Source organism: Micropterus salmoides, unplaced genomic scaffold (genome assembly GCF_014851395.1).
Source record: "Micropterus salmoides isolate LMB-PRFRI ecotype aquatic unplaced genomic scaffold, ASM1485139v1 Ms_hic_scaffold_12, whole genome shotgun sequence".
Taxonomy (NCBI): domain Eukaryota; kingdom Metazoa; phylum Chordata; class Actinopteri; order Centrarchiformes; family Centrarchidae; genus Micropterus; species Micropterus salmoides.
In genome coordinates, this window is record NW_024040263.1 from 2,906,448 (window position 1) to 2,929,125 (window position 22,678).

The 22,678-nt window shown below is 38.6% G+C and overlaps 1 protein-coding gene across 1 annotated transcript in view; it reads right to left on the reverse strand.

Annotated features, from left to right (window-relative positions):
• The window catches only part of LOC119898674, a 37,923-nt gene that overhangs the window by 8,825 nt on the left and 6,420 nt on the right, over positions 1-22,678 (reverse strand). Inside the window, exons 8-50 of the mRNA XM_038712851.1 lie at positions 22,531-22,643; positions 22,065-22,316; positions 21,613-21,687; positions 21,274-21,509; positions 19,672-19,753; positions 19,362-19,505; positions 18,601-18,803; positions 18,354-18,463; positions 17,593-17,711; positions 17,319-17,495; positions 17,194-17,225; positions 16,726-16,823; positions 16,570-16,592; positions 16,408-16,429; positions 16,277-16,304; positions 16,108-16,186; positions 15,833-15,979; positions 15,489-15,697; positions 14,562-14,656; positions 14,338-14,456; positions 14,070-14,240; positions 13,948-13,979; positions 13,740-13,837; positions 13,615-13,637; positions 13,488-13,509; positions 13,368-13,395; positions 13,176-13,260; positions 12,871-13,017; positions 12,585-12,796; positions 12,360-12,463; positions 10,226-10,344; positions 9,965-10,120; positions 9,445-9,659; positions 9,152-9,237; positions 7,910-8,046; positions 7,669-7,794; positions 7,397-7,587; positions 7,198-7,286; positions 6,327-6,454; positions 5,353-5,480; positions 4,680-4,797; positions 941-1,159; positions 635-805 (exon numbers count right to left, since the gene is read on the reverse strand). Of these exons, the coding sequence (XP_038568779.1) occupies positions 635-805; positions 941-1,159; positions 4,680-4,797; positions 5,353-5,480; positions 6,327-6,454; positions 7,198-7,286; positions 7,397-7,587; positions 7,669-7,794; positions 7,910-8,046; positions 9,152-9,237; positions 9,445-9,659; positions 9,965-10,120; positions 10,226-10,344; positions 12,360-12,463; positions 12,585-12,796; positions 12,871-13,017; positions 13,176-13,260; positions 13,368-13,395; positions 13,488-13,509; positions 13,615-13,637; positions 13,740-13,837; positions 13,948-13,979; positions 14,070-14,240; positions 14,338-14,456; positions 14,562-14,656; positions 15,489-15,697; positions 15,833-15,979; positions 16,108-16,186; positions 16,277-16,304; positions 16,408-16,429; positions 16,570-16,592; positions 16,726-16,823; positions 17,194-17,225; positions 17,319-17,495; positions 17,593-17,711; positions 18,354-18,463; positions 18,601-18,803; positions 19,362-19,505; positions 19,672-19,753; positions 21,274-21,509; positions 21,613-21,687; positions 22,065-22,316; positions 22,531-22,643 (5,168 nt within the window). The remainder of the gene's footprint in view (positions 1-634; positions 806-940; positions 1,160-4,679; positions 4,798-5,352; positions 5,481-6,326; positions 6,455-7,197; positions 7,287-7,396; positions 7,588-7,668; positions 7,795-7,909; positions 8,047-9,151; positions 9,238-9,444; positions 9,660-9,964; positions 10,121-10,225; positions 10,345-12,359; positions 12,464-12,584; positions 12,797-12,870; positions 13,018-13,175; positions 13,261-13,367; positions 13,396-13,487; positions 13,510-13,614; positions 13,638-13,739; positions 13,838-13,947; positions 13,980-14,069; positions 14,241-14,337; positions 14,457-14,561; positions 14,657-15,488; positions 15,698-15,832; positions 15,980-16,107; positions 16,187-16,276; positions 16,305-16,407; positions 16,430-16,569; positions 16,593-16,725; positions 16,824-17,193; positions 17,226-17,318; positions 17,496-17,592; positions 17,712-18,353; positions 18,464-18,600; positions 18,804-19,361; positions 19,506-19,671; positions 19,754-21,273; positions 21,510-21,612; positions 21,688-22,064; positions 22,317-22,530; positions 22,644-22,678) is intronic.

Below are 22,678 nucleotides of genomic sequence, written 5' to 3' on the forward strand. Positions count from 1 at the left end.
CATAATGGTAGACCTTCAGGTTCTTGCACCTTGCAAATAGCTGAGTCTTTAGCTTTTCACAAAAAGTTTCGAAGAGTGGTGGAAATTACAAAAAACTAAACACTTGTGGGTCTGACAGTTCAGGAAATACTTCTAACAGTCAAATTATATCCAAATCTAACACCGTTGTGTACAATGCACCATGAGACTCAAATGGGCTACAACAAAAAACATCTTAAACAGGGTGTAGTGTAGGTAATAAACTGGTAACTCACTGTATACTACATGATATAAAGTAAAGTATGTCAGGTCATATGTATGTGTATTCACTTATTTTCATCTAGGCCTTCTTCCATTTTATCTTGTATTTATGTTGTTTTTATTGTTTTATTGTGTATTGTGTCTGTTTCTCCATGTCATAATTTTAGTATCATCCTTTTAGTCTGCTCTGTATCCTCCCTGTTGCTTTTTGTGACGTCTCTGTATTTTTTTCCACAAACTTTTTTTGTGTGAGTTTTTCCCTTATCTGAAGCGAGGCTCCAAGGATAGAGGATGTTAAAAGTTGCTCAAATAGGAATGTCTTCCAGATAACATTTGATTGTTTTTGATTTTGGACTATAAATAAAATCTTGTAACAGAAATGAAGCTGTCGTACCTGAGTAACAAAGATCTCCTGGTTAATTTGTGGAGCGGACGTCAAGTACCCCAGAAATGAAGGATTTTTGGATGCAGTAAGCAGCTGGGAGCCATCGATGCTGCTGAACGTTGTTGCGGGTAAACCCACGACAAGAGAGCCCAGCAAGAGCAACGACGAAGCGTTGTGGATCTGGTGGGATGGAGAAGGAAGGAAGAAGTACACAGATGAGACAGCCTTATTCTGACTGGTGGGCTCAAAGACTCAACTTTGGCATCAGAATCAGCTTTGTTGACAGCAACAGACAGACTGACAAACAGCAGCTACCTGCATGATCCCTGAAGACATCAGAGACAGGATAATGACGCTGGCCTGACCTGGAGTCCAACCCGTCACACTGCTGAGAGTGCTGAGGGCAGCAAATAGTTCTTGAGGCGTTATTGTCATGATCTGACCAATGGACAGGCTGGTGCTTTTGTTGCCAAGGGCAGAAATTATTGCGACATCAATTTTATTACCAAAGTTACTGGCCAAAGCTGCAGAAACCTACCGAGGAGAAAGCAAAACTTTGTCAGTTGCAGGTATAATTTCTTACTCTAAAGTCAATTTTTGTACCCCTACCATTTATACATTATAAAGTACAAAGCGAGATGAACCCAAACATTACTTTTTTGACAATACGGGCATTCACTGGGAGGGTGCAACACAAAAATACTTACAATCTATGAATGCTTCTAAATTACAAAAAATACCTTTTAAACCACCAAACCTGTACCTTTAGAAAAGTGTTTTAATAAGAAAAAACTTTAGATCTTCATTGTACATCAATTTATTTTACATTTTGTGGTTGCTATGGAATATTTAATAATAATAATAATAATAATAATAATCCTTATTTGTAGAGCACTTTTCAAAAACAAGTTACAAAGTGCTTTAACAAGTGTAAAGACAATAATACCCAAGAGACAATAATACAAAAAAAACAAAAAACAATACAAGATAAAAGCATGAAAACATTGGAAAGACTAAAATACAGATAAATATAAAATTAGGAAAATACAATAAAATAAAAGGGATAAAATAAAGTCAAATAAGATCGGGAAAGGCTCTCCTATAAAAGTATGTTTTAAGAAGGGACTTAAAAGAGTTCACTGACTCAGCCCACCTGATTTCCTCGGGCAGGCTGTTCCAGAGCCTCGGGGCCCTGACAGCAAACGCTCTGTCCCCTTTAGTTTTCAGTCGAGACTCTGGAACAGACAACAGACCTCTGCCCGAGGATCTCAAAGTACGTGCTGGTGTGTATGGGAGTAAAAGGTCAGAAATATAACAAGGCGAGAGGCCATGAAGAGCTTTAAAAGTGATCAATAGAATTTTAAAGTCAATTCTAAAACATACTGGGAGCCAGTGTAATGAAGCTAAAATAGGAGTAATGTGGTCATATTTCTTTGTTCTGGTTAAAAGCCTGGCAGCTGAGTTCTGGACAGTCTGGAGTCGATCAATAGATTTTTGGGTTAAACAGGTGAAAAGGCTTTTGCAATAATCCAGGCATGATGAGATGATGGTCTCGGTGTCCTTAAAAGTTAACATAGATCGAATTTTAGCTATATTTCTAAGTTGATAAAAACATGATTGAACAAGCTTTGTGGTGTGCTGCTCGAAATTTAAATTACTATCAAACCAAACACCAAGGTTCTTTGCCACAGGCTTAATGTGATTTACTAGGGAACCAGCAGATGGCAGTATTTGATTTACCATCTGCTGAGACCCGATGACCAGGATTTCTGTTCTTGTTGTCTGAGTTCAGCTGGAGGAAATTATTTGACATCCATTTTTTAACTTCACAAAGGCAGTTCTTAAGTGAACTCAGCATTCCAGGGTCTGTGGATCTGACGGGCAAGTATATTTGTGTGTCATCAGCATAAATATGAAAAGAAATGCCATGTTTATGGATAATATGTCCAAGGGGAAGCAGATAAAAGGAAAACAAAATGGGTCCTAAGACCGACCCCTGAGGCACACCATATTTAACTGGACAGAACGAAGAGACATAGTTCTTTACAGACACGCAAAACTTCCTATTTGACAGGTAGGATGAAAACCATTCTAGGGCAGTACCAGAGATCCCCACCCAGTGCCTCAGTCTGTAACATGATGTTGTGATCAATGGTGTCAAAAGCAGCGCTAAGGTCCAGGAGTACAAGGACTGAGCACATGCCTTCATCAGCAGACATTAAAAGGTCATTGGTGACTTTAAGCAGGGCAGTCTCAGTGCTGTGGTACTTCCTAAAACCAGACTGAAACTTTTCAAATAATTTGTTATTTTCCAGTACAGTGAGCAGCTGTTTGGACACAATTCTTTCTAGAATCTTTGCAATAAAAGGCAGTTTTGAAATTGGTCTAAAATTTTGTGAGCGGGAGGGATCTAAACCAGGTGTCTTTAAAAGTGGGTTCACGCAAGCCATTTTAAAATAATCAGGGACACAACCAGTAGATAGGGAGCTGTTAAAAACAGAGATCAAATGGGGCCCAACAGAATCTATTACTTTCAGTAAAAACTTTGTAGGTATTACATCAAGTGGGCTGGAGGACACTCTCATTTGTGATACTGTTTTTAAAAGCTCAGACAAGTCGATGGGATAAAACTGGTTAAAACTCTCTTGTTGCTGGTGAGGAACCTCTGAGTAAGAGGCCGCGGGGGTAATAGAGGCTCTGATTGACACCACCTTAAAATAAGATAAAAACAATTCACAGTCATCATTACTTCCAGCTGAGGCACAAGGAGGGGTTGGGTTTACCAGCTGATCCACAGTCTTAAACAGAAACCTGGGATTGTGTTTATGTGAAGTAATGAGTTCAGAAAAATAGTGTGTTCTCGCATCCTTAACCAAGTTATTGTATTTAATTAATAAATCCTTCAGACTGAGATTTAGAAGTAGGGTTGAGGTATAAATCTAACATCGAAACTGCTTTTCGAATCAGAACACTAAATGTTCATGAAATATGATACACTGAAATAAGAAAGCAGATAATCTGCTAACAAACCTTATTGTTGACAAGCTAATTGAGCCGATTACTAAAGGTCCTGATTCACAAAAGTTCATCATTTTAAATAATTGATATGATGTGCATAAAAGTTAAATTGGGAGGTTCTTATGAAATTGAAAGGACGCAATCAGCTGATTATTTTTCTGTTGAACTACAAAAACAACAGCCAAAAGTTTTGATTTCTGCTCACTTTAGAAAGTCTAGCACATTTCTTATTGCTAAAAGAAAAAAATTAGTAGAGAGAAAAGGTTTGATAGGAGATTTGTTTGCATCGGAGAATTCTGTATTTTGCCAATTCAGAACTGGGTAACTCCCCATGCTAGCCCCCCTTGCCACAAGATCGTAAATAATAACCTGAATTGTTCTGCAGGTACTGAACTCGGCACTGCCTGGTATATCAATAACTGTACCTTCTGCCTGTAAGGCTACTTGATATGTAAATGGTCTGCTCATCACAATGTAACTTGCCCAGGATCAAACCGCCGACCTTCTGATTAGCGGATGACACACTCTTCATCCTGAGCCACAGCCACCCCGGCTCAACTCATCGTGATGGTAAACTGTACATATCATATATATTCACTGTACATATTTTCACAGTCATGTATTACCTTTTTGTGTACTATGTTGTAATGTTTTATGGGCACTGGCAGCCTGTTTTTTTCTCTTTCTTTTTGCACTGGAACTGCTATGCCATGCTGTACCAAAGCAATTACCACTGTCGCACGGCAATAATAATAATCTATTTCTATCTATGAACACCATTTTATTCCCTTGTTTGGTGTTTTGGTTTGTTTTCAGTCATCTGGGTCCAAAATCTCCCATAGCCGTTCTGATGCACTGAGATCTGTTGATATTTACATCATTTTCATAATCATCATGACAACTCATACCCTGTCTCTGCATTTGTTCTGTTTCTCCACTCATTATTTCAGGTTTTTCCCCTAAAGTGTCACTCAGGTATTTGGGAAAAATGTCATCACAGCAGATACGTATGGTAGTTTCTGTGTGTGTTTATTACCTGTGGGTCCAGGTTTGTACAGAGAGTGGTCAGGTTCTGCAGAACCATCATACTTTGTTTTGCAGTCAGCTGGCTGAATGCTGGACCAGGAACAACACACCAACTGAACCCAGGAAGCCTGCAGAGAGAGAGAGAGCAAGAGAGAGAGAGCAATAGAGAGGTTTACATGGATATAGTATAGCATCATTCATTTATGTAGTGTGTAGTAGTAATATTGGTAAAAGTTCTGCATTAAAAAAAATCTCACTACTATGTAAGTACAGTATTATCAGCCCTGTTTTTTAGCTTTGTGGCAATGCATTTTCCTGCTCATCCAAGAGGGGGTTAACTAGTTTATTTAGTTTAAGAAGTAGGAGGCATTTCTCAAACCATAAAGGAACACTTAAAATGTCAGTTTATCAGAAAAATTCAAATTCTAAATCCCTTACTTTGAAAATACATGATTTTTACTTAGCACTCACAGACAAATAAAAAGTAAAATATTTGCCTCTGAGATGTAGTGAAGTATATGGAAAATGGTCATAATCAAGCGAAGTACAATTACTTTAAAGTACATTACTTAGTAAATGTACTTTGTTACATTCCACCAATGCATGTATGTATTTTTTGATGATGTCACAAATGAGGGGTTTGTGGCTGAAAGCTAAAATACATTTTATAGGTTTAGACTCACAGCAAGGGGTTGAAGTTGCTGTCCTGTTGATAAACAAGCTGAGTGTAGTAGTTGGTGAGGTTGAGAGGTAAGGCGGGGTTATTGAAGAGGGCGATGTTCAAGGGGTTTACTGTGAACACCTGGATAACCTGCAGAGAGAAGAGTATGGTATATACACTGAGAAGGTGGTCTGTACATCATTAATGCATCTATCTTGAATTTCTTAATTTCAATCTCAGTGAACAAAACCTGAGCTACAGTTTAAGAGTGCTTTCCCACCTGCCTCATTTAGCTCGGTTGAATTGAACTAGAGTTCGTTTTCCCCCTTGGTGTGGTTCCTTTGTTCAGGTGTGAATGCAGCAATCGCACTTGGGTGCGCACCAAAAGCAGACCAAACAAGCGTACCGAGACCTCCTTGAAGAGGTGTCTCTGGTGCGGTTCGCTTGTGGTGTGAAAGCAAACGAACCAACCGCAGGATTTTATGATAGCAAAGACGTGACCTGAGCATTATTTCCAAAGCTAAACCACTATTTGTGACAGCGATACCACGGTATACTATAGGCTAATAAGCCCCGAATTATTACTGTACATGTCCTGTTTTTACGTTAATTTTAATAATAGGCTATGCGGTCTATCTGTGGTCAAACATTACTACCAGTAATCATGCATATAATAAATTATAACTTTCTTTGCAATACAGATCAGAAGCATTAAAGTGCTGCATAAACTTGTCAGTCACCGGAGTTTGATTTCCCCACGTGGGTCCTGATGATGCAGGATGACAATCGCCAAAGCTGTCCAATCAACAAGCTACCTGTAAGTCTGTGTAACATCATGGTTACTTCTCTTGGTTCGTTTGTAAAACTGCAGTGTGAACATGAACCGGACCAGAACTAAAATGCAACAGTGTATCATTTTTTTCACTTGGTCCGGATCAAATGAACCGAACTACAGGTGTGAAAGCGCCCCAAGATTCCCCAAATTATGTTCAGTACCTGTGCAGATCCAAATGTCTGAAGAGCCTCCAGAGTGAGGAAAGGCATGAAAGGGCCGATGTACAAAGCAAACCAGGCTGTGGAGTTTAGTTCTGGGTCACTGGGATTGTAACACCTTGGCACCGTCGCTACAACGACAAATTACAAATACTTACATGGAGGATTTTACTGAGAAAGATAAATGAAGAATAAATGTCTAAACAACATTTAGAAATATAGTGAGACTGACTGAGACCCTTGGTAACTTGGACAATTTTGTTCTCCTAACTGTGAAATACTTAAAATTTATGTTGAAGGTGTGACACGAAACATCTTGACATGAAAATATAAAACATGTTCATTTGGAGACTGATCTTAGTGCTGTAAACCAACGAGCAACCTCTGCTTTTACCACCTGCCCTACATTCAACACAGCACGCCACCAAGTCAGATTATTATTAGAATTGTGATTTAGACTGTTGTATTGAGTGTAGAACTGAAGTCTCAATCTAGTAAACCAAAAAATTAAACTTAAAGAGTCAAGATGAATCTTTTAGAATAAAAACAAAGGGGGAAGGAGTTCCTCGGACAAACAATGGGGAAGAAGCAGTGGTGGAAACTTTACATTACAGTAAAAGTACCAATAACACAGTGTAAAAATACAGTGTGCTTTTAAGTAAAGTGCTGCTGCTCTCACCCACTCACTAAATACAGTGAGTCCAGCCATAACATGAGAAATTAGTTGAGGTCTGCCCAAAACGTTGCTAGATTTGTCACAATTAAGCGCTAAAGGAGTGTTAAAAGTTGCCAGATCTAGCACGAAAGTCATTTAGTTGGCAATCCTGTTTGCAACTCTGTTAAATACTAGATCTGTTTTATTCTGAAGCCTGACCTGAGGCGAGGTAGGCTGTGATGGTGTTAAACACGTCTTGCCTTGCAAAGTTTGCAGCAGTGTAGTTGTATTGACCAAGAACTGAAATGCTGAAAAACAAAATGAAAAATATAAAAAATGATTTGAAAACATCCAACAATGACATGATCTTTAAAAAAATGTATTTCACAAAATATATTGTTGTGAAAACCATACTTACAGCTTTTGGAAGGCCAGGCAGGAGGCGTTGTGAGTGGTACTGGGGCTGATCAGACTCTTTGTGAGGAAGACCAAGTAGCTTTGAAGGCGTAGGTCAAACCAGGCTTTGACCTCTGACTCTGTGGAGCTGCTGAGAGCCATGGGCCAGACACAAGGCAGTGTAAGCTGCTTCACCACCGCCGGGAGAGTCTCCTGTAGTGAATTTACACAGTAATGTTATTATATCATCACCATGTGTTTGCATTTCTGTGTGTTTCTGTGTGTGGTACATACAGTCTCTAGGAACACCGGTGTCTGGATGTAGTTGTCGTAGATCACACATAGCTCTGCACTGTTGTCGACTACGTCAGGGCGACGGAGAAAATCTCCAAGATCTGATGGAGGCATGGAGTTCACCAGCTAGAGGAACAGCAAACAAAGACATAAGTCATCCTCTTCTTCCTCATCTACCCATCACATCCTTCAACTTAAACAATAGAACTATCTCTCCTCTGTATTACTTCTGGACACACACCTGAAATATCCTGTTCTGAGGCATGAGGGACAGGAAGGTGGTCAGGTTGGGGAACTGGAATCCCATGAATGAGCTCTTCAAGAAACTGTAGAAACTGTGGCTGTTGTTGTTACCGTAGCACTGGAGAGGTATCGGTCCTAGAATGAGGGAGAGTGAAAGAGCTCGGCTGTCACGTGAACTTTGATCTGCTGAGTTAAGATGATGGTTGTAGGTTTGGTTTCAAAGATAGTAACTCCAAGGTTATGGACGTGTTCATGTTGTTAACAATATATTTACTTGCTGTCAGCCTTGATTGTTTCAATGGGAAGTGTTTATTATTATGAACATTTCAAGATGAGTTTCATCTCCCCTGAGCATCTGACAGCACGGTATGTAATGAAATCAAGTCATCAATAAATACATTCCTATTCATAACTAGTCAATTTAAATATGGAGACAAACTGTATGGGCTACTGCGTGAGCTCCAAATTAGTTCTCTTTAGTTGACATATTTAGCGTCCTTCCCTTACCACAAAAATTCATGGCATACAGTAGATTGGCTACCTAGATAGTATAATGCTTGTCTAATTGCAAAAGGGCCTGAAAACTGAAAATGTCGTTAGGGATATTTGAGATTCATGACAGTAGGAACGAATAAATTTCATCACAATTTAAAGAGACTAGGTATAATGTTTTCCAGTTAGATTACAACAAACAAAATAATGGATTCCTTAGTACTTCATGGGTAAAATAATTAGCTGTAAAAGGATTGATTTACAACCTAAAATAGAAATTCAAATCTTAGAAGATGGAGTGTATGAGGTGTGATTTAAAATATATTCTACAATTTTAAACCACTTTTCTTACAGTTTGAATGTACAGGGGTAATATTTCAGTCCATTACTCCAATTAAGAAGTTAAAGTAGCTTAAGAATGTAACTTAGAGGTACCCTGTGTTTCCTGAAAACATTTTTGTTTACAGTCAGTGTTTTCCAAAAAATAACATATTGTGTATAGACCGACAAATGGGCACAAAACATTTCTCCATAAAGCTTTTAGTAGTCAAAAACTCCACAGGGTACCTTTAAACATCAACCTCTCTGTTAGATCAGCAACTGTCATATAATTACTGCAAATGGAATATTTATCGTGATGACTTAATTGTTACACGAATGATGTGATGCGATTACAATAATGCATTATTTTGTAACATGTTACCACCCAAAACTGTTGCTAGTTTCCTTTCAGTGCCGGTTTCTTTACCTTTGAGAGCCTGAACGATTTGATTGTGGATGTCATTCTGTGTAACTTGACTGAGAGATGAGATTGTTGAATTCAGGTCTTTGACTCTGAAATATAAAACATGAATTCAAGATGTTTAAAACAAAACAAACAAACTCAAGCTGTATGGCTACAGTAATTAACATTTGACTTTTGTATAGAATCCCATATGAGATGAGGTACAGCAAATTGCATCGTCTAAAACTAACAATAACTCTAAAATTAATTTCAGTTAAATTAAATCATTCGTTCAGTGCTCATGGCTCTACACTTACCCCTGCTGCTGGATAGTGCAGTCTCTCCCCGCCAGTATTCTGAAGAACATAGCGACTTGGAGGGGTGACAGGTTGAACAACAGCGGGGGCAGTCGTTTGCTGAGCCACAGTGACACAACTGAATCACTCACTGAGGGATTTGAGAGGTTTGCACGAGCAAACACAACTTGCAACATGGCTGACAACACTGGAGAAGGGAACATGTTTTCATGACCCTGCAGTAAAAAAGGAAAAGCAACCATTGAGATAAACTTTGCATATAAGAAATCTACTTTTCTGAAAAGTTAGGTGGTGCAAGTTTAACTGTGCCGTCTTCTACATTACACATTTGTAAAAGAGTCAGTAGAGTGTAAAAATGTATTATGCTAAATGTATGGGGCTTCTCCTATGTCAATTCATATTAAACCACCAGGAAATGTATGAATTATATATTATAACTTTAGGTAACTAAATAAACATTACTTATGCAGAATCAAGGACAAGATATTGATATGAAAATTGATGTTTGACGCAGACTCACACTGATAGCTGGTGAGAAGTCATCAAAGAAAGCTGGGAAAAGTTGGTCAGGGATGTAGTTCATCACCATGTTAACCTGGGTTGAAGAGATGAGCTGGCCAGGTGTGGCGGACACCTCCGCTAGCTGTCTGACTGTCAGCTGTGGTAACGCTTCCATCTGCATTTCCAGATATATACAACAACACAGATGGTTAAAACAGAGACAGATTAACAAGCAAATAAACAACCATAATAACAATAGTCACAATGCAACAGAAAGTACCACTGAAAAGTTGTGATAGAGCATCTGTAGATCCTGGAAGGACATGAGGACAGAGAAACCTCCCAAGTTCTTCAGCATCCATTCTACACTGTTGTTAATGTTCAAGCTGCAGCTGGGGTCTGAACCACAAAAACACACAGAACACAATCAACTTTACTGTACATTTTATATATGCATCATGTCCTAGACACCCTGCTGACTGTAGTTTATTTTTAAAGTGATTTACTGGGAAATCATAGTTCTGTTTGTATCACAAGAAAATATGTACATCATGGCAATCTTTACAGCACATCCAGACTGAAATGTATAGACAACTATTTGGTGGATTGCAATGAAATTTGGTTTGATTTAGACATTTGTGGTGCCCAGATGACGACAAGGTCTCCAGTCGGACTCAAACAGACAATGTTGCGATTACATAGTAAGTGTATTAGACAACTAGATTGCATGGATGCCTACAATGTCATGTATTACAAAAGGAAAAAACATTCAAGAAAGAGTCCTGGTTGTAATTATGAGTAGGAGATACATTTATGACAGCTACGATATCTCCCACTTTATGGAAAGAATAGTGGAAGTATCACAAAACCAGAGCCAAAATACAATTAAATGTACCTAAATAATAATCCAATGTTAACACAAATACTAACGGGCTAGCTGATTCTAAAAAAAGTATACAGTTTGTTTGACTTGCTTCTTTATAGCTTGTGACTAACCTTATTTAACAAATGGCTAAATAATATATGTGTAATTGTAACACAAACACAACACTTTGGATACATTTCCAAGATATGGTACGACAACAGTGACAAGCAGTGTGAGTAACCATACTGTTCAGCAACCCTCTTCCTCCTTCCTTTGTTCTGGCTGGCAGCAACACAAACCACGTGTGAGGGCCCTCCATCTCTGTGATTCAGATACACATCTATGGTTGTGCGTGATAAAGTGAGTTTATTGCCTTTTTCATATTTGCTGTATCTTAATGGTTATTTGTAAACTTGATGTGATTGAATGCTTGACTAGTATACGTATTAGTAGATGCTATATTCCTCAGCTTGATTGTTTGCCTTGAGACTACAGATATCACAGTGTGTAAGTGTGCAGTGCACATGGTCTGTTAATTGTAGTTCTTAAGGAAAGGCAGACAACAATATAACCTAACCTAGACCATGATGACATTCTTATATGTAATTGTTAAATGAATGTCTTTGTTATATAGTACTTTATCATTTCTGTAGTGGTAGGCCTACCCTTCACCCTCTTTGGTTAGAGTACAAATGTTTGTTTGTTAGTCGCCTAGTTAAGTGTCATGTTATACATCGGCATTCTTATCGATGTACCATGGTGATGTTCAAACTCCTGTGAACCATATACAGAAAGATTTTACACATACCATTGTGTAAACACAACTGCTGTAAGTTGTAACAACGGGCCATTTCCCTATACTTCACATTCTACCAACATGGTAATGTGCGACAAACAGTAAGCACGGATGTCGCTGATGAAGCACAGTCGATTTATTTTAGGTAGCCTAACAACATTCCATATTTATATCCATTCAATATTTATATATTTCTACATTTATTTATGTTGACTGTATGGCTACGTGTAGCACCTGATCACCACAGCAAATTCCTCGTATGTGTAAAACACTACTTGGCAATAAAGCTCCTTCTGATTCTGAGCATGGCCTTTCATGTGCTGCCACTGTATTTTGTTGCCCCACTTGCAGCAATGATCTCAAAACCACACTAATCGGGTCTTCATTAGGACCTTTAACCTTTCTCATGTGAAATGTTTCTTTGTTTATAATATATATTATATAATATACATATATGGTTTGGATTCAGCGTCAGGGCATTACTATTTTTCTATCAACTATCTCAGTAGCTTCATACATGCTGTACTGGGTATTACTATGCCTCTTGTATAAAGATCTAATAATAGCAAAGTTGTATTATTTTTAATTTAACAATTGTTTTCATGTGTACAATGAGTATTATAGAATTTTATACTGTAGCACAACATTTACGAAACCTCTGGTAATTTTTTTTTTTAATGTGTACTGAGACTTTTTACACTCAAAATAAACTTACTTCCTGAATGTAATCTTTATGAAAATGTGAGAACCTACCTGTGGTGTTATTCCTGGTCAGGAAAACCTTGATGAAGTTTGTGTAGACAGATATCTGCGTGGCGAGGGTCATGCGTGGCTGGAGTTGGCTCAAAATTTGCACGCTGAGTTCATAAATGAAATAAGCGGTTGTGTGGTTAATGACAATATCTTGACAACACAAGACAGGGAATCAGATTTATACTGAGTTTGGTTGAAGGGGACTATGGAAATGTTTAAGCTTACATGTACTGGTAGGTGCTGCAGTTCAACCCTTTTGTGGCGAGACATGAAAGGAAGTCAGGGGAAACAGCTGGCAGGAAAGGGCGGAGCCAGCGGTTAAACCACAGTTGGATGAGTGCAGGATCACTGTAGCTGGCCATGCTGAACGTGTTCAATCGGATTTCTTGTATAGAGTCCAAAATCAGCGGCACTGCAGGGTTTCTGGGGTCCAGAGTCTACAAGAAAACAAGCATCCAGTGTCATGTTCTGATCAGAAAAGTGTAAAGTGAGGAGTAATGCTGATGCATACCTTGTTAGTTACAAGACTCAGAGCTTCATCCAGCACACCTGAAGCTTTGGAGAGGAGAAGATTCCAGATGGGTCTTGAGCCTCTGGAGGTAGAGGAGCGATTACACGCCAAAATCACCGCTAGATCTTCTGCTTTCAATGCTGACAGCTGGGTGAAGAAACAACAGAATGACAACGGGTGAATAATGAAGGGAGATCAGAAAACATACTGCAGATCACATTGAAACGATTTCACACAACAGCACAAAACATTTATGAAACTGTTCTACAGTTCCAGGTTACAGTTGTTGTTCCGAGATGTCTTACCGAGGCACAAGCGAATTTCTCAACAGCAAAGTCACAGAAATGTCCATTCATCTGTCCGCTGTCAAGTTGGAGCTGCAGCATTGTGCTGTAGTTTCAAAATAACATAAGCACATAAAACATTTATTGACAGTATTTATTAACACAAAATGTTTAAACAAGCTCAAAGTAAGATGAAAAATATATAAATCCCACCTGTTCACTCCGATGCAAATGTCTGTTTCTGTGGTAGAGTAAATGAATTCATGGTGGTTATTAACATTATAATATAAAATTATTTTATAATACATTTTTGTAAGTGGTGAGAGAACTTACCATTTGTCATGATAATATTGCACTTGGGTGAGAAAAAGATTAAGATGGGCATGAGTCTTCTATCATAAAACCAACATGACACCAACAATATTCAGAAACAAAAATGTGAAAATGTGAATTTAATTACCTCTCCACTGTACATGATGCAACCTGTGATTAAAGCACAAGTAAATGCAAATTAGTTTATGGCATAGTTCAGAAATTATGTGTTAAAATGCTCATTTCAGTAATAAGTTTACATTACGTAATAACCTGGTGGTATGTGCATGGATAAGACAGTCTTGCTGTACATGATGTGTGATGCTACATCAAGAGAGACTGTGGCCATGGCCAAGTCCAGTCTGCTAAACCTGAAACAACAACATGTGATTAACATCACAATTTTATATTTCATATAATTAGTTATAGATGAATCAATATAAAATCTGAAATAAGCATATACATTTATATATGAACTCACAGAGTTTTGTATGATGAACAGGTAAGGTTTCCCTTTGAATACAAGAAACACAGATTTTTACTTTCAACAAACAAGGCAAAGTGTAAATCTTGAATAAATATGAATCATGTTACTCTTTTTACCTGCTGAAGGAACATAACGAGGTAGGACAGAAACTCTGGAAATTTGTCAGGAGACTCAGTCAGGTAATCAAAGATTGTATTTATGATGACATCTTTGTCTGGAAGAGTAGGAATAGTCAACACCAGCATCTCTGCAATCTGTGCTGGAGTCAGGAGTTGTAGGACGTCCAGCTGAATGGAAGGGAGGGAGCAAAATAAAGTTTACTTGTTGCTGAAAATAACAAGGTAATGCTTGTTAGTAGAAATGTGAGCAGAAACTAAATCTTACAGGGTTGAAGTACGGGTTGAGAAGAAGCAGCTCTTTGAGGGACAAAAACATTGAAAACGGACCCAGATTCTTCATCAACCACTCTGCACTGCCGTTGGAGGCAGACACACAGGCTGAACCTGGACAAAGCCATGAGGACAAAGAGATATCTGTAAATGCTAAAACACCTTTCAACATTTAAGTCCATCCAAGTTTAAAAAGTCATATAGTCATTCATATATTACCTGAGTGCGACAGGAAACTGAGGATGAAGTACTTCAAGACCACATTATGTTGCTTTGAGGTCATGTCATCGAAATGTTGGATAAATACCTTCAGTCTAAAAATAAAAAAAGACAGAAATGTTTTTATCTGTCTGTGGGTAACTGAATGATAAAAAGGGTCTACACACTCAAGAACAAAATTGTTGGATGGATGTGACACAACTCTGCTATACTTAGATCCATTCACCAGTGGGGCATACATAAACACATTTTGGCCTGAAAGTGATGCCACATTGAGAGGCCACGTTGTAAACTACTGTATGGTGGCTATGTACATCTCAGATTCAGCTTGTCGGGCTGACATTCACTTCAGGCTTAATTTGTTTCACTTCCATCAGCTGAACTTCTGATACTTCATATGAACTTTAAATGTCTCATGAATTTACTTCATTAAACCTCTAATAATTGATTTTATTAAATTTTTGCCACTTGGGAGCAACAGAACACAACATAAAAACATTGATTAGGTCCTGTTAGATCAGCATGTTGGGGTGAGATATAATGGGGGATCAAACCTACTGTACGTTTAAAATAATTGGCTATTAGCTATGGAGAAAAAGGCTTAGATCTGATATGCCAGACACAAAAGTGGGTTTACAGAATTAAAAAATGCCTTTGTTGATTGGACTATTTGGTTCCACCCAGTAGTGTAGCATGAGGTCAGCACAGAAGATCCACCGCTATCTAGGCAGTTTAAGTGCACATTTCTTTATTATCTTAAACATATTAACGCAAGTTAGAGTAGAGCATGTTAAATGATACTAACATCCCTAGTGTCACATTCACCATTAATAGAAAGATTCAATGGAACCTGAAACTTAGTAATGCATGTTTTTATGAATAAGGATCTGTGGTGCAAGTTCAGGAAGTCTGTGGACAATCACTTACATTTGCTGGTATGACTGACAGCTGAGATTCCTGCGGCTCAGACAGTCCAGGAACCTTAATGATGCAGACGGGAGGAACACACTCAGACGGCCCAAGAACCACTCTCTGATGACACTGCTGTTCATCAGCTGCTCATTAGTCAGTATCGACACTCTCATTTCTCCAATCACATCCAAAACCTCTGATGCTGATGGAAGCATGGTCGAGGGCTGTAGAGGAGATCAATTGACTGAATCATTATGGATTCTATGTATTCGAGCTGTTACTTTTGAATTATTTACTTTAATAATCTGGAAGAGACGTTGAAGATGTGTACGTTCATCAGTGGGTTAAAATATACTGACTGTGTTAGCTAGGATGTCCAGAGCTGGGTCCAAGATAAAGGATAGCTTAGTCAGAAGCATCTTCCACAGCACATTGGAGTAGCTGCTGTTTCCAGGTAGATTACACTTCAGAAGAGACACCAGCTGATTGGCTGTGAAGTTCTTCAGCTGTATGTGTGAGACAGTAAGTGGTAATTTAGCAAATTTAGCCAAATGACTAAAAGAGCATGTTGCATAGAAGCTGTTCTCAGAAAAGTAAATCCTTGTATTTCGATGTTGACTCTTAAATTAGTCACCTGTGCACATGCATATGTCTCCAAGGTAAAATTGCAGGGAACGTTCATATATGTGTTCAAGTAAGAGTTCAGGTCAGAGCTGTGAAATAAAAAACACATACAGTTCAATACAGAGACTATTGAAACAGTAATCTCTAATTTTGGATACAAATGATAACAAATGGGGTACCTGTCAGTTCCTCTGCAGATGTTAGTACCTGTCAAACAGCAGAGAAAAAAAAATCTCAAATGATTTTAGCTCTATAAGCACTTAACATAACATAATGAGTAATTAAATGAGATGTGTCAGAAAGCTCTTACCATTGTACTGGGTGACTGGGCACTGTGAATGACAGGTTTAATATATTTTAAGGAACATTAAAATAATTGATCAGAAAAACTGAAAAATGAGCTACAACATGCAGGTAAAATAGATCAAATGGAAATATAAGTTATAAATAAGCAAATGTAAAGAAATCTCACCGTGATGTTCTCAGGCACACACTCTGTTCAAATCAAAACATAAAAAATATTAAGTCATCTATTGTGTGCACATGATAACAATTGTAATACACATAAAACACAATCCAAAAAAAATCCAAACAAGAAGTCATCATGTATGTGTGTGTGAAGACTGACCCCCTGGAGCGATGTTCATCAAGTTATCTATGACATCCCAGATGACAGGCTCCACGTCTGGTGGCAGAAATTGTATAGCTCCGTACAATCTTTGAAAACTGCCACACAAATGGAAAAAAACAAAAAAAAACCCATTTAACTGGAAAGCAAGTTATTCCCCAATCTAAGGCAACATAATCGCCTAAAACTGAGTGCAAACATCGGAGCACTCTAGTTATTGCTCCCAAATGAATCAGATTAACAGGAGACTTTGTGGCTTTCAAAAGTACAGGTGGAACTAATAACATTAATGATCATTTGGTTCCAACAATTCCACTGCAATCATTTTAGTTGTTATCAGTTACACTTGTGTTTGACACGTCAAATTGTCTGCTATGAAAAAGGTCTACTGGCCTAATGTAAAGACACAACATTTGTCAGTACAATGAGACACAGCGGTAAGTTACAAAACCATTTGAAAGTACTCACATGTGTTTGTAGACGCCACAGGGTGGATTGACCTGAGAGATGAAATAGCTTACTAATAATCATCCAGGACAGTCAAAACTTTTATAAAAGCTATAAAAGGTACTGTAGCATTACAAAGCTGTTACCTCTGGGGCGAGCTGGACCAGCGCGTACAGGACCTCCAGAAGTTTCCAGTCTTCAGGGGACTCCAATAGGAAGTCAAACACTTGGTCGATAACAACGTCTTTCTCAGGTGGAGTAGGAAGAGGCAACAGAAGCATCTCTGCTATCTGTGTTGGAGTCAAGATGTAAAGAACATCCAGCTGCACAAAAGATAAAAGAGAAGAAATTATTTACAATAAAAAGTCTTCAGTTAAGTCACTTTTAGAGCCTTTCAGCCGGTCAGGTTTTCAGACTTACTCCAGAGAAGTTTGGGTTGAGGTTGTAGAAGTCAATAATGGAGGCAAATCTTGAGAAGAAACCAAAGTTGTATGTCAGCCATTTTGCACTGTGATTGGCTGAGGAGAAACACTGGGGGTCTGAAACAAATATGTATAAAATTAATGTATATTTAAAAATGAACAGCATGTGTAAACCCTTTGTCTTGACATTATTTTGTATTCACTTTAAAGAGAAAGCAAAGATATGAAACACCATTGTGGAAAATAACTAAGCCCATTTACTCAAGAACTGTACTTACTACTGTACCCGAGTATTTCGATTTCATGTTACTTTAAACTTTTCCTCCAGTACATTTATTGACAAGTGAAGTTACTTTATAAACCTAGACCTTACATACAAAACATTATGATCGGCTTCTTTCAAGTATCTTCTTGAAAAGTATCTTCTTCTTTTAAAATACAGTGCGTTGGACCACATTAAAATGCACAAAACACTTTGAGTCTTTTACACTGTAGTATTACTACTTTTACATGAAAAAAATTCTGAATGATTCCTTTACCACTGCAGAAACAGAAGAGGACTCTTCTGGGTGAGTCATGTAGTGTTTTTGCAATAAGTAAGACTTGCATCCATCTAGTATTTGCCAAAATGTCTTGTTAAGATTTTTATGCAGTTGCAGAATAAATAAAATCTGGCGTTTATTTTAAGTGAAAAAAACACATTTCTGCTGTTCTGTTGTCAATTTTAAAGGCTGCTACTTCTGCTATTAGTTTACTTACCAGAGGTGTTGTGATGCAGCAGGAAAGGATAGATGAAGTACTCATAGATGTTACGACTGTAAATTGGATCAGCATCCATAAAATTCATCTGTTTGCTGAGAGCTGCCACACTGCACATATATAAAAAAGAAAACATTTAATACACCATACAGTGTGTGTGTGTGTGTGTGTGTGTGTGTGTGTGGGGGGGGGGGTGTTGGGCCATCCTTATGGGGACAAAGTCCCTACAATGTAAATGTAAACTCACATGGTTTGGTATACTGGACAGGAGAAGTTCTTGGTGCTGAGGCAGGACAGGAGGTCTGTAGGTATGTCAGGCAAGAGGGGCATCAGTTTGATCTGAAACCAGAGCTTGATGAAGTTCGGGTCCTCCAGATATTGCTGGGTCAGAGACGGAGAGTCTGCCTCACCAAAGATCTGCTTAAAGTCGGACACCACCTCACTGAAGTTCTAAAGGAGGAAAAGAGTAAGGAATAAGTGTTTTTTATTTATTTATTTAATTTAAATTTGTAGTAAAATGAAATGGAAAAACAAACACATAAAGTAGTGTACAGTAAAGATGTGTCTCCCAGTTAGGAGCTAGAATTTGTAAAGCTGCAGAGTAGTCTTAGTGGCCATGAAGTTCTTCCTAGCATTATTCAAGTTTTATGGTGGAAGTTTTGTTTGTCTCTAACTATCTGCGGATGTTAAAAGCAGTGTGTCCATCTTGGTTTGTTATATTCAGCTTTAAAAACCTCAATTTAAATCTTGATTGACAGGTTATTCTCAAGTAAATATTTTAAAAGGCACAGTTTGTGACATAAATAAAACAATAAAACAAAAAACACCACCAAAAAATCTGAAACACAAGACCCGATTAGTTGACTCATTACAATAATACAGTCACTAACCATAGACAAGCGTTTATAAACACTCAGGTAAAAAAAAGCTTAGGTTAGGGTTGGACACAATGAACAAGAAGGATGGACAATTAGTCAGACAGATGGACAGACAGACAGACAGACTTACTCCAGTGGACAACTCTTTGATCAGTGAGTTCAGACGTTCTGTCAGCTCCACAATCAATCTGATGATCGTCGCCTCGGACAATGTGAAGTTAGTAATAGCAGCACAGTGCAAAACATAAGCAACATTTTCCACTGCGTCTGTCAGCTGTTAGGAAGAAAAAATTATGTGATGACAAGTATCTCTTTAACATTACTTAAGTAAGAAATAAGTAAAATTTAGGCAACAAGGAAAGCTCACGTAAGTTTAAATAAAAATTCGAAAGATTCAAACTTTATTAATGATATCAAAATAAAATAAAATGAAGTCTCACCCCACAAGGGCTCTTATCAAGAGTGATGCTACAGACATCCATGGTTTCAGAGGTTTCATTGTCCATACTATGGTTCAGATAGCTGCACACAAACAAGAGACAAATCTACATTCAAAAGACAATATAATACACCATCTTTCAACACAGAAACATACTGACTGACCGGGAGTTGATTGAGTGAGATGCACTTACTAAAGCTGCATTTATTGATTTTTGCTCACTAATGGGCAAAAGAACTTCACAACAAGCTAGGTTAGCTATCCATTGCCTTTTAAAAGACATGAACAACATTAGCATTCATTTTGGGTCATGTTTCTGATTACCTGAGAAATATTAATCCTATATTCACTATCCTTTTAGCTCTGTTTTGGTCTCCACCAACTCCTGAGAAATATATCAGGATATTTGCTAGATGATCCACTATTTTCACTAGCTAGTTGCTAACTCTGATTATGTGCAGTATGGTGATTGGCTTGTTGCGTACAGCTTCTTTTTGCTGAAAACAACTGCTGTGGGAGACTGAACAGTGCAGTAAAACTGAATCAATTAAAGGGGCATTATGGAGTTTTGGCCACTAGCGGTGCAGTTTTAAAACTGCAACCAGGCGTGTGCTCATATGCGTGCTCGGTTGAACTCGTGAGTGAGCATAATCCAAAACACAACCCCTTTATACAGAAATCCTGCAATAAATGCAGAAACACCTGCATGCCGGCTGTTGCTTTTCACACAGACAGGTTCAGGCTCTGTTACTTCAAACGTTCCCGTCTCAGAGGCAGATCAACAGCAGCGCAGTTTGACCGCACTAAGTAACTTTACTTTAGTGTTCGTCCTGTGTTGTTGTGACCGTTATGTTGCAGTATTTTATATTATGTGGGTCACGTTAGTTACAGCGACTGAGAGGTGGAGAAGCTGTGTATCTGAGTATCGGTAAAAGCACAATAAATCTAAATTTAACGTTATGAAGCAAACAGCGGCAGGTCGGAACTACTGTAGCGTTAGCTGGCTGCTCCTGGTTGCATCATTATAGGATAGTAAACAAATCGCTCCACATTTACTTTTTACCATTACATCATTTCTTGCAGGCTAAATCAACACTTTGACATAATACTGGTGGTACACAGGAAAGTAACACTGTTCTTACTCGACATCATTCTGAACCTGTTTGGTCTGATGGGCTTCAGCACATAAACCGTTATTGTTGTTTTGGATCCTTACGTGGAGCCTGTGTTTTATAATGTTAGTGGACTACATGTCGTTAGCTGCCGCGTTGTTGCTGTAGTCAGAGAGAGGCTCGAGAGCGAACACAGGGCTGAATCTGACCCGGAGTCCCCACATTAAAAGCAGAATAGTGGCTGATGCAAGCAACGGTGAAAACAGGCGTGTGCTTTATTTCTGAGTGAGTTTTGAGCCCATTGACAATAAGGCAATGAAAATTTGATCTATTAAAATCAAAAACTTACATGTAGCCCCTTTAACTAAAAAGGGCTAAAAATTATTAAGATTTAATGCGGTTGTTTCCCACTTAGTTCTATCCTAAATAAAAAATAATAGATGGATACTCAAAAATGAAGAATACTAATCATAAATGTTAGCTTGACTTACAACAGCTGGTGGAAGGCAAGTGTGATGTTTTGATGCATCAGGGCCTCGCCATTCGGCAAGAAACTCTGTAATATGGGCAACACGACCTGCTGGTACCAGTCCTCCACATTTGTCACGTCAAACTGTGGCGTCTCTGGAACTACAGGTGTTGTTTGTGGCCGGTACATGTCTGCCAGCTCAGCTAGAGTCCAGTTGAGCAGGAACTGGGTCAGAGTGCTGCTTTTTATTTCATTCCTCTGGAGGAACACAGCAGGTCAGGAGTCAATTCATTTGGCAGGTGTATTGCACGTCAATTTACGCAGTCTGTGTGCATGTGTGTTTATGTGTGAGAGCTTGTACCTCTTTTGTGAAAGATACAAAGTCATGAACAAAGCTCCCAATGGGTCTGAAAGCCGTCATGAACCCATTTACAACCTGTGTGTGACAAAAGAGGAGAGTTTAAATTAGATGAAAAGACTTCACCATTTTGCTTGGAACATCTTAACTTCTCGAACTTGTGGTTTTCTCCCTATACAGTAATAGGCCTAAATAAATATCGCATATGTGTCTTTAAACCTGCATTAACAATTTTTTTTTGGCCATGAAATGATGAACAGGTCAGCAGTTGCAACAGTTGCTTATTTAGACATCCAACAGATAGACATCAGCTGTTAGTTAAGGTTAAAGCAATACTTCGACTGATTAAACAAATAATATCTAACATGCATTTTAATGCATTTTAATTGTGATAGGTGATTTTTATTGCATTAAAGACCTGGCAGTGTCAATACAACCATGCTACATCACAGTACCTCTCTGAGCTTGTTGTGCGGGGATGGTGGTGAGTATGGGTTATACATGGGCTGTGGAGTATAGGCAGGAGGATAAGCAGGGCTCGTCCAGGATTGGCCCCCTCCAGAGATGTTTGTGGGGGAAGGGCCAGAGTCCCCTGTCAACAAACCGTGAAAGATTAGGGTGAGGGTGTCGTTGTCTAAACCTGCGACCCCAGGACTCATCAGCAGCTTGGCCTTCTGCGCTGGAGACAGCAGGTTAAGAACCTCCAACTGTGGCGGAGAAAAAAACAAGGAAGACCAGGAGAGAGAAGGAGGACAAGAAAGTCAGATTTAGGTAGAAGTGTGACAAAGCAATGTACTGTGTACTGGCTATAAGTGCAGTGATGGACTTAAAACTACACTGTTTCACTTGAACAAAACAAAAACTCTCTTCAATCTGTTGCTGCAAGGTTGCAAATCCTATAAATCTTGAAGAAAAACTCACTCCACTGAAGGCCATGTTGAGTGTTGAAAGGTCGTCCATTTGGGCCATGGCTCTGAAGGCCCCAAAATTCTTCATTAACCACTCCTCACTGCTCTCCTCTTTGCTCACACAACCTATACAAAGATTGCACACACTGAGTGAACATATA